Source organism: Populus euphratica, unplaced genomic scaffold (genome assembly GCF_000495115.2).
Source record: "Populus euphratica unplaced genomic scaffold, PopEup_1.0 scaffold841.1, whole genome shotgun sequence".
NCBI classification, from domain to species: Eukaryota; Viridiplantae; Streptophyta; class Magnoliopsida; order Malpighiales; family Salicaceae; genus Populus; species Populus euphratica.
In genome coordinates this window covers 17,581-28,146 of record NW_011500709.1, presented here as the reverse complement: position 1 = coordinate 28,146, position 10,566 = coordinate 17,581, and the positions used below count along the sequence as shown (strand labels likewise).

The window sequence follows — 10,566 nt, the reverse complement described above, 5'->3', positions numbered from 1 at the left end:
AACAATAATAATAATAATAATAATAATAATAATAATAATAATAATAGTAGTAGTAGTAGTAGTAGTAGTAATAATTTGGACATGAAAATGGATTTTTAAAATCTTGGGCTCCATGAAATTGTAGGCCTATGTCTTACCTTTCCATCCATATAAAGTGGACCTAAATCCGAGATCTACAGCTCTAGATCTAACCCAATTACCAAACAGTGTTCCGGTTTGTATTACACCAGCATCTCTTTTGTAAGTTTGACCATCTCTTTGTCCTTTCAATTTCTGTTCTTAAACTCATCAATCTATCCTTTCATTTATGTGATAAGCTTGTATTTAAAATAAACATTTACCATAAATTAAAGACATCTTATATTATTAAATATATTATTATAAAACATGTTTTAGTTAAGGAGTTATTGATACTTCAGGTGCAAAATGATAATATAAAACCTTGATAAAAATGTACTTTTAAGTACTAATCATTTTTCACGCTCCTCAAGAAGTTTTGATGCCAATAAAGTGCAACTCCTTCTAAATAACATGATGTTATTTACAGTTTGTCAGAGTCGATAATATTTTTGATCTTGAAATATTGTGTGCACTTGTATAGCCACTAGTGCACATCTTCCCCATTAAATGTTGGGAAGAAGTGTTTGGGTTTGTGTACCTTATAGGATGGTACCCTTTCTTTGTGTAAGACCTTGTTTCTACCTTCCATGCTCGAGGCTTGTTTTTCCTTGCCTTGACTTAGACTACTTGGTGCTCGAGGCTTGTTTTCCTTGCCTTGACTTAGACTACTTGGGTTTTGAGAGAGTCTTTGCAGAGAAAATTCCAACTATTATGCTGTAATATCCTTGATGCTTCTGATGTCTATAATCTGGGCTCCTTGGTTTTCGCTGGTTTGATCTATTTTAGCATTCTATTCTCTCAGCAAGTCTGTCATCAACTTATACTTTTGGTTATTGTCTTGTGTCTAGTACTATGGTAGAAGTCCGTGGATTGCCAGCTTTTAAACCACTTGGTATAGGTGAGAAACGATTAGTGCCAATCTAGAGAAAATCTAGTGGTAACTATGGTGGTTAGCTAGAAAGAAAGGGAAGTGAAGGGTTCCTTAATGTTCAACTATTAAAACTGATGTAAATAAGAGAATCAAAGTTTGTTAGGTTCAGAAATTCATAAGTTTTTCATTTTATTTTTCACATTCCTCCCATATGTTGCAATGCATATATATATATATATATATATAGCATTCTTCTTTCTATAGGGTTTTAGGAACCTTGAGAAGAAAAATTAAAATGATGCGTACAAATGAAAGTGATATTTATTAACAAAACTAAAATGGTGCGTTTGGCTATAATTGAAATGATGCGTATAGATTTGCAAAGGCCAATTCATTTTGAATTTATAATATGAATTTATTATTCTTCTTCTCCTTCGGCTGGAATAACATAGCCGAGAAAACAAAGAGGCATGGCTAAGCCTGCATACCAATAGCTAGGCTTGGTTCACAACAGCAACATTTGTGATTTCTCACTTTATTTTTTCCCAGCAAGGCCTCTAAAAAGGATATTGATTAGCACTTAAAAGTACATTTTTATCAAGGTTTTATATCATTATTTTGCACTTGAAGTATCAATAACTCCTTAATTAGATCACATTTTATAATAACATGTCTAATAATATAAGATACCTTTAATTTATGGTAAATATTCATTTTAAATGCAGGCTTATCACATAAAGAAAATGATTGATTGATAAGTTTAACTACTGAAATTGAGAAGACAAAGAGAGGGCTAAGCTTATAAAAGAGATGCTAGAGCAGTCTAAAAAGAAACATTATTCAGTCATTGAGTCATATCTAGAGTTGTAGAACTTGGATTTGAGTTTGCTTTTTATGGATGGAAAATTAAGATATAAGACTAAAACTTTCATAGGAATGCAAGATTCAAAAAGACTATTTTCAAGTTCAAATTATAGCAATAACAGAGAAGTCAAAATCTGTCATACAGCCTAGACACTGTTCAGTGTTCAGCCCATATCTCAAGTTCTAGAAGCCCAAATAATCTCATTTCTTTTTTTAAAAAGCTGAGATAATTTTCTAGAACTTTCACGTGGATAATCTATTCAAATTCTGATATTAGCAAGGATATTTTGTTCAAACAAAAAGATAAGGATTATCACTAAGTTAAGATGTGGTTACCCGCTCAATAATTAGTTAACAAATCAATAATTTTAAATTTTGGCTTATATAAGAAGGTATTTGTCATGCATTGAGACATTTTGGTTTTCTGATCAAGATCAAACTCTTGTTCTCTTTCTTATTGTAATTCTTAAATTTTGCTTATATTAATTTCTTATTTATGCTTTTTCATTTCATTTCCTTTACTTAGTTAACTTTTATCTTATTTATGTTTTTATTTTGTTTATTTATGTTTCTTTTTTTCATTATGTTTTTTAAGTTTATTATATTAATATGAAAATATTACACTAATGGTGTAATAATAAATATAATATAAACTCAATATGGACTTTAATATTTGATACTAACATGCTTTTTATTTGTTATCTTGTTTACTTTTAATACTTTACTTGTTAAATGGTTAATCTAGATTTATGTTGTATAACCCTTGGTACAATAAATATTTGACATTTTCATAACTCAACCATATGGTATAACGACACTTGTGCTATAAAAGAAACTTGATTTGTTATTAACATAAATTATAATCATGAATACTTAATAACATTTACAAGTATTAATATTATTTGAATAAGATAACTAATATAATTATGTTAATAATTTATAATCTGATTGGAATCTTTTTTGTGTGTCGTTTCCAGTTAAGTAATAAAAAGAGTTTATACTATACTTGTTTGAAATACCATTAGTGAATCCTCTAGTATTGTCAATTATTTTATTCTTATTTAATCTTTTCATTAATTTTATATCTCAAAGTTGTCGTCGTCATCATCATCATCATTATCATTATTATTATTATATAATTAATCTTTCTATGATTCGATCTCGGTTTTGCTGGATTATTTATTACTTTGACACTTCTAAATTTAAAAAAAAACATAAATATTTTGATCATGTCAATATCGAAAACCTAAAACTTCCTTTTAGCAACCAATTCTGAATAACCCAACGCTCAAGGATAATTTTGTCAATGATCCACAGTAAAAGCACTCCGCATGCACAATGATCCAAACAATAAAAAAGAGGCAGAAGTTTTATATGTTCTATTAAATTTGTATTAAATTGTAATCTTTTTAATTAATTTTTTATGTTATTATATTATTTTTATATGTTAAAATTAAAAATATATTTTAAAAATTTAAAATATATTTTTTAATAAAAAACACAACTATTACAATAATATAATTTAAAAATATATTTTAAAAATTAAAAATATATTTTTTAATAAAAAGCACAACTATTACAATAATATAACATGTCACACGAGCAAAAAAGGGTTGATAAAATAGACGTGAAAATATTGTTCACTTGTTTTAAAAGTATTTTGAAAAAAAATTAATTTTTTTTATTTTTTGTTTAAAATTAATATTATTTAATATTTTCAAATTATTTTAATATATTATATCAAAAATAATTTTTAAATAATAAAAAAATATTATTTTAATATATTTTTAAATAAAAAAAATAACTTGACGTGTGATATTTTAATATATTTTTATATAAAAAATAAGTTTACGTGTGGTTATACATTTATAAACCAAAAACACAATTTCAAATGAAACGCTATCAAAAACATCCAACTCACCGGGGACCAAGGAAATAAACTCCTCCTCCTCCTCCCACTTCATACACCAAAAAAAAAAAAAAAAAAACCGACAACGACATCAAAAGAATGCATTCGTTCGGATACAGAGCGAACGCATTGCTAACGTTCGCCCTGACTATACTGGCGTTAATGTGTGCCATCGCTTCTTTCTCTGACAACTTCAATTTCCCTTCTCCTTCTGCCCAAATCCAGGTTCCTCTGTCATTCCGTCGATATAATGTTGTTTGAATCTAATTGCAACTTCTAAATCATTTTTTTTAATTGGGGTTTTGTAGATAGTGAAATTCAACTGGTTTCAAAAGCAGGCACATGGAAATGATGAGGTGACTGATGCTTTCCTTGCCTTTTTCTTATAAAGATTTTGGGTTGTATAAATTGATGGGATTTGTTAAATTTCTTAGTTGTTTAAATTGAATAAACATAATCACTTTTGGGTTCAATTTGTTGCTAATATAAGATGCCACGTGGGTTTTTATATGTGTATAAATTTGTGTACAAGCAGGTTTCAAGATCTGGGTTGAGTGGATTAATTTTTTAGATTAAGGTTGCATAATTTGTATTTATTGATTTGTTGAATTGAGTTTTTAGTATTTCTATTGATATGTAGCTCTAAGTGTATTTATTTATTTATTTAATTTTCTTAATTTAATAAGAAAAGGCTTAGAGGTTAGCATTCTCTCAGTGGTTTGATCTTCTGTTTGTTAGTGTGCTTAGGTTCTAGTTCGTCTAGCTGATTCCCTTTATTATTTTTTCCCTGCAACCTAAAGATACTGTCTTGGCTTACACTTTCTGAAAACCCTAATGTCAAAATATTCACCTACGTGGAGATTTTGAAAATTGAGCAGAACAATCCCGTTTCTCCCTCTTAGTACTGGTTTAGACCAGATTTCACCTCTAGCAATTGTTAACGTGCATGCGATTGTAATTGCTAAATCCACAGGAGAATTGCTTTCAGCTTATTAGATGATCTGTCTATGAATCTTTGTTATCAAAGAACTTGCTAAAATTTATGGACACTTCTGATAGCACTAAAAATTGTCAAATACAGAATTGAAATAGTTTGCAACTTGATACATGAATGTTTAAGAATAAAATGATATCAGAACACAACTTCTGTAATCCACGTTGCATCTTTAACTGTTCAGCTTATATATTGGATTTGGCCCATTACAATATGGTTCCTTTTTCTGTTTCAAGAAATTCAAACCCAAAGTCGATCACTTCTTTCATTATGCTAGATATTTTAGTTATCTAGTTATTGGTTGAAAAGGTGCTAAAAACATCATACTGGGGAATGGATTACGTTGTACGTGTTGACCATTGAGTTAATATGGGATCAGCTTCTTGGCTTTTCTGTGCCTGTGCATTGAAGTTTTGAAGATGGAATGAATGTTGATTGAAAGAACTTCTTACAGAGTGATGCATGTAAGTTTGCAGGATGGTGCAATTTCTTCTACCAGAAGACTGGTCTGATTGATTGTGTTGATTTTTCTTTTTTCCTTGTTCATCTGAACTATTTTAAGATAATGTATGTTGTCAAACATTCTTTTGTTTGAGATGCATCAGTGTAGATGCAGGCGCTTTATTCTGGACACTTGATAAGCTAGCAATGATTCAACGCTGATTGAACTGCCCATTATTTAATGCAGGTCAGCCTCACCATGAATATAACAGCTGACTTGCAGTCACTGTTTACATGGAACACAAAGCAGGTATGTAATTTCAAATAGTAGTATGTGTTTCTCCTTGTTGTGATAGGTGTTATGTTTTTTTCTTTCATTTCAGAGTTGTAAATCTTTGACTCATGCTGAGGCAAGCCATAGATGGCTGTTCTACGAATGCAATCCAAGTAGTCAGTACATTTTATTTACTAAACCAACCACTCTATTATAGTTTCCACATTCTGACAAGTTGGGTTTTGGATGCCCTAAGAAAATTTGGAAATCCTATGTAAAACTTCTTTGTGTCTCATAGTTGGGACATTGCTGGGACAAATGACTTCAATATGGAACTGTTTTGCCTATAGTTTAAAAACAAATCTTTTTGCTGCCTTTGTTATGTTTGTTAGGATTTTGAATTGATGGATCACCGAAATTTCTTGGTCTTTTACATTTTCATGCTGGTTATTCTTTAAAGATGATTCAAGTATATAATGATCATCTTGATAGCCACTTCAAACATTTAATAATCATGACTGTCACTTATTGCAGCTTTTCATATTTGTAGCAGCTGAGTATGAAACCCCCCAGAACTCATTGAACCAGGTACAAATAGGTGTTTGAAATTTAAAGTACGCTCTTTTCCATTTTGGTTATCGTCTTTCTCACTTTGAACTTTAGTTTTTTATATACTTATGAGGCAAGCATGGAGCTGAATCAGTTTGCCTTTTCCATTTTCCTTGTTACACATACAGGCACTACACATGCGCATTTCCTTGTCACTTCTACTAGTGTCAGGATCTACTGCATAAAACTATGTCCACTTCTCAAATCTTTCTAAATGTTTTGTTGTAGGTGTCTCTCTGGGATGCTATTATACCTGCCAAAGAGCATGCGAAATTTTGGATTCAAACTGCAAACAAGTACCGTTTTATTGATCAGGTATCATCCATCAACCATCTCATGTGCTACTTTTGCTAAGTTTCAGAACTGAACTTTATTTTTCCTTGTGCAGGGAAGCAATCTTCGTGGTAAGGAATTCAACTTGACGTTGCACTGGCATGTCATGCCCAGGACTGGCAAGATGTTTGCTGACAAATTAGTCATGTCTGGATTCCGCTTGCCTGAGGAGCATAGATGAGGATAGGGCATCTCATGTGCTACTCTTATGTTTTTGTTGTAACTTTAGCCATTAAATATGGGATGATAAAGGTCACCTAAATTAAGAAAACATAAGACGGGGTTAAAGTTTCATGATTGAGATAGAAATGAGCACGACTTGGAATTTTGAGCACTTGGGTTTATTTTTTGTTCAAGTGTTGGTTTCTGTCTTTGGTTTTGGATATTTCCTGCTCTCTTTTTTTGAATTAGGTGCGCCACAATTCCTATTAACATTAAAATTAAATTAAAAGAAAAGCTAAGAGTTCTAAAATTATTGGTCATGCATTGTGCATTAAGAAAATTTATTTTATTCAAATATTTCCATTCTAGTTGTTAAAGAATTTTTTTTAATTTAATTTTTCTATGAATAAATGTTTTTTAATTTAATTTTTCTACAATATATTGATTGAGAATTAAGATATATGATTCTTTTTTATTTTTTTAATATGTTTATTGTAATAAAAGATTAGAATTCAATTTTATAGGTTGATATTTGATTTTGCAAAATAGAATTTAATTTTATTGCAAAAAAATTTAATAATTAAAATTTATGTATTATTTGGAATTGTAGGTTTTGTGAGATATTTTTTACTTGAAAATATATCAAAATAATATATTTTTTATTTTTTAAAATTTATTTTTGATATAAACATATTAAAATTATCTAAAATATATATATAAAAATAATTTAAAGCAAAAAAATTTAAATTTTTCAAGAGTGTTTTTTATAGTGAAAACCAACATACTTTAAGTGGGTTAAATTTAATAGTTAGTAATAATGTAGGCTCTTTTTTTTTTTTTTACCATTAAAATATCAATGAGTTACATATAATGAGAAGAGTTTCATTTAAGTGTTTTTGATTTTTTATCTTATTGAAATAGTAGCTTGGGGCTGAGTCTTTTCCTAAGATGAGTTTAGGTTTATGATTGATTAAAGGTTGTTTTAAGATTAGAAATAAGTTTTTTTTAGGTTTTTTTAGGTGAAAAGAGGCTAAAAACAAATGTGGGGTCAAAATACCCTTGACCTGACTTTCCGATGACCTCTCCCCTAGTTACCAGAATTTACACTAGCAAATGACAACTCGTTTGCACTGTTTTTTTTAATTAAAAAATAAAAGAATGAATTATGTGTCTTTTGCCCTTTAACATAATAAAAACAATCATGGAGACTTGGCGTGTGACACGATTAAAAGATTAATGTCTTCTTCCAAGTATAAGAGTGTTAAAGTATTAAATAACCCAACAAAACTAGGGTCGAATTACAAGGAGATTAACTAGAACCCAACAAAACTAGGGTCGAATTACAAGAAGATTAACTAGAATAATAATGATGATGATGATGATGATGGCGACGATGAGTTAAAGAGAATTTTGTGATGTAAGATTAATGTGAAGATTAAGCAATGAGAAAAACAATTGTCAATGTTAGATGATCTACTAATGGTATTTCAAATAAGTATAATATAAACTCTTTTTATTAATCAATTGAAAACCATAAACAAAGGAGGTTCTAATCGAATGATTTGTCATTAATAATTTATTATAAATTATTAACATGATCATATTAATTATCTTATTTAAGTAACAAACTTTTAAATATTGTTAGAAATTCATGATGCTAACTTATGTTAACAACAAATCAAGTTCCTTTCATAGCACATGTATAGGTTTATACTATACAGTTGGCTATGAAAGTACCAAATATTTGTTGTACTAAATTTTATACAACACACATCTAGATTAACCATTTAACAAACAAGGCATTAATAATTAATAAGATAAAAATAATAAGACATATTAATAGGAAGCTGTTTAGGATATAAATATTAAAGTCCATATTGAGTTTATATTATACTTATCCTAATACCATTAGTAAAACCTTTTTACCTTGATATAATAAACTTATCTAAATACTTGACCACCTTTTTATGATCGGCTTGTTTTAACTCGCAAGTGCACGAGTGTGCAATACTTGACCGCTTTTTATGATCGGCTTGTTTTAACTCGCAAATGCACGAGTGTGCAATATAGCAATTAGCTCAATAAGATCGAGATCATAACCATAAAGAACTAGATATGAAAATTAAGCTAGGTAATAAAAAAAAACTTGATAGAAATTAAATTAACAATAAATTGCTTGAAAATAATTGATAGATTTGTTTTCAAAGATAAAAAAAACAGATAAATAAATTTTAAATAGCAAGAAAAAGTAAGTCTTGGTCCAAATCAATTTTACTGGTGATGTATTGTTGATTCCCTCAACATTTATAAGATAACTCAACCTAATATCAACAATGATAATATTAGATCGGAAGATATTATAATAAAGTTTAAAAAAATGAAGATTGATTATTGCTTAATAATAAACAAGTACTATCATATTAAGTAAGATATTGAATCAAGTAATTTCTATACCAAAACTAAGGTTTATGCATAAAAATTCAAGATTATAACATTACCTAAATGATTTTGAAACTTTCTTTGCAATAATAAAACATTTCAATTCTACCTCTCTAATGTTCTCATGCTCACTAATTTGTTTGGAGATATTGAATATGTTCATCTTCACAGTCATATTCTTAAAAGACAATTTTGTTACCCCATTCTTACAGTTAATTAAAGTATTTGGATGCAGTTAGGAAATGTCTACTAGATGACTGAGATGAGAGCATTATATCCTTGAATAGGTGCGGTGTTTAATACTACAAAATCAACAGGAAAGTAGAATTTATCTACTTGGACCAATACATCCTCAACAATACCCCTAGGAATCTTGATTGACCTATCAGCTAATTGAAAAGTGATTTGAGTAGGCTTGATTTCTCCTAAACCTAATAGTTTATAAATAGTGTAAGGTATTAAATTCACACTTGCTCCTAAATCTAACAAAGCTTGATCTATCTTATGACTTCTAATAATGCATGAAATAGTAGACAACCAAGATCTTTATATCTAGGAGGGGCCTCAAACTGGATGATGGCACTAGCATGTTCCATTAGAAAGACTCTTTATTTCACATTCAATCTTCTTTTGATTGTGCATAAGTCTTTAAGAAACTTTGCATAAGATGAGACTTGTTTAATTGTATCAAGGAGTGGAATATTGACTTTTACTTGTTTGAAACAATTCATAGATGTTTGATTCATAAGTTTATGTTTAGGTTTCCCTAACGTTTATGGAAATGGTGCTCTAGGAACAAATTCTAAATCACTCACTTTGACTCCAATTTTTCTTAAATCATCTCCTTTCTTACTCATTTCTCTCTCTTTTTTTTTTTCACTCAAACTGTCATTTGTCACTTAATTCCCCTTCACTAAATGTAGGCTTGTCATATACATAAAAGGATTGATTGATGAGATGAAGTATTGAAATTGAAAGGACAAAGAGAGGGTCAAACTTAGAAAAGAGATGCTGGTGCAGTCCAAATTAGAACACTGTTCGGTAATTGGGTCATATCTAGAGCTGCAGATCTCGGATTTAGGTCTACTTCATATGGATGGAAAGGTAAGATATTGGCCTAAAACTTTCATGGGAGTCCAAGATTTAAAAATGCTATTTTTAAGTCCAAATTATAGCAACAATAAAAAAATCTGAATCTGTCCTACAGCCCAAACACTATTCAGTGTTCAACCCATATCTTGAGTTTTAGAAGTCCAAATGACCTCAATTATTTTTTCCTAGAACTTTCACGTGGAGGACTAGTAATCAAATTCTGACATTATCAATGACGTTTTATTTAGACAAAAAGATAAGGATTGTCACCAAGTCAATGTGGTCACCCTCTAGTATTTGTTTTATTTTTTTTCACTTTTCTTGTATTTGACTTTGTTTCTTTTATTTTATTTCTTTTTCTTTTTCTTTTCTTTTTATTCTATTTCTACACGTGCATGAGAGTGTGATTACGTATATTAAGTGGCAAACTTTGTAGGGTATCCTCATCACTTTTTGAA

The 10,566-nt window shown here is 29.4% G+C and overlaps 1 protein-coding gene across 1 annotated transcript; it reads left to right on the top strand.

The window, feature by feature from the left end:
* The first annotated feature begins 3,757 nt into the window (after positions 1-3,757).
* On the top strand, positions 3,758-6,798 carry LOC105116084 (signal peptidase complex subunit 3B-like). The gene is made up of 6 exons (XM_011013263.1): positions 3,758-3,989; positions 4,073-4,120; positions 5,447-5,509; positions 6,008-6,061; positions 6,311-6,397; positions 6,471-6,798. Exons 1-6 carry the CDS (start codon positions 3,864-3,866, stop codon positions 6,594-6,596), a joined length of 504 nt encoding a protein of 167 aa, XP_011011565.1. The 5' UTR covers positions 3,758-3,863; the 3' UTR covers positions 6,597-6,798.
* The last annotated feature ends 3,768 nt before the right edge of the window (positions 6,799-10,566 follow it).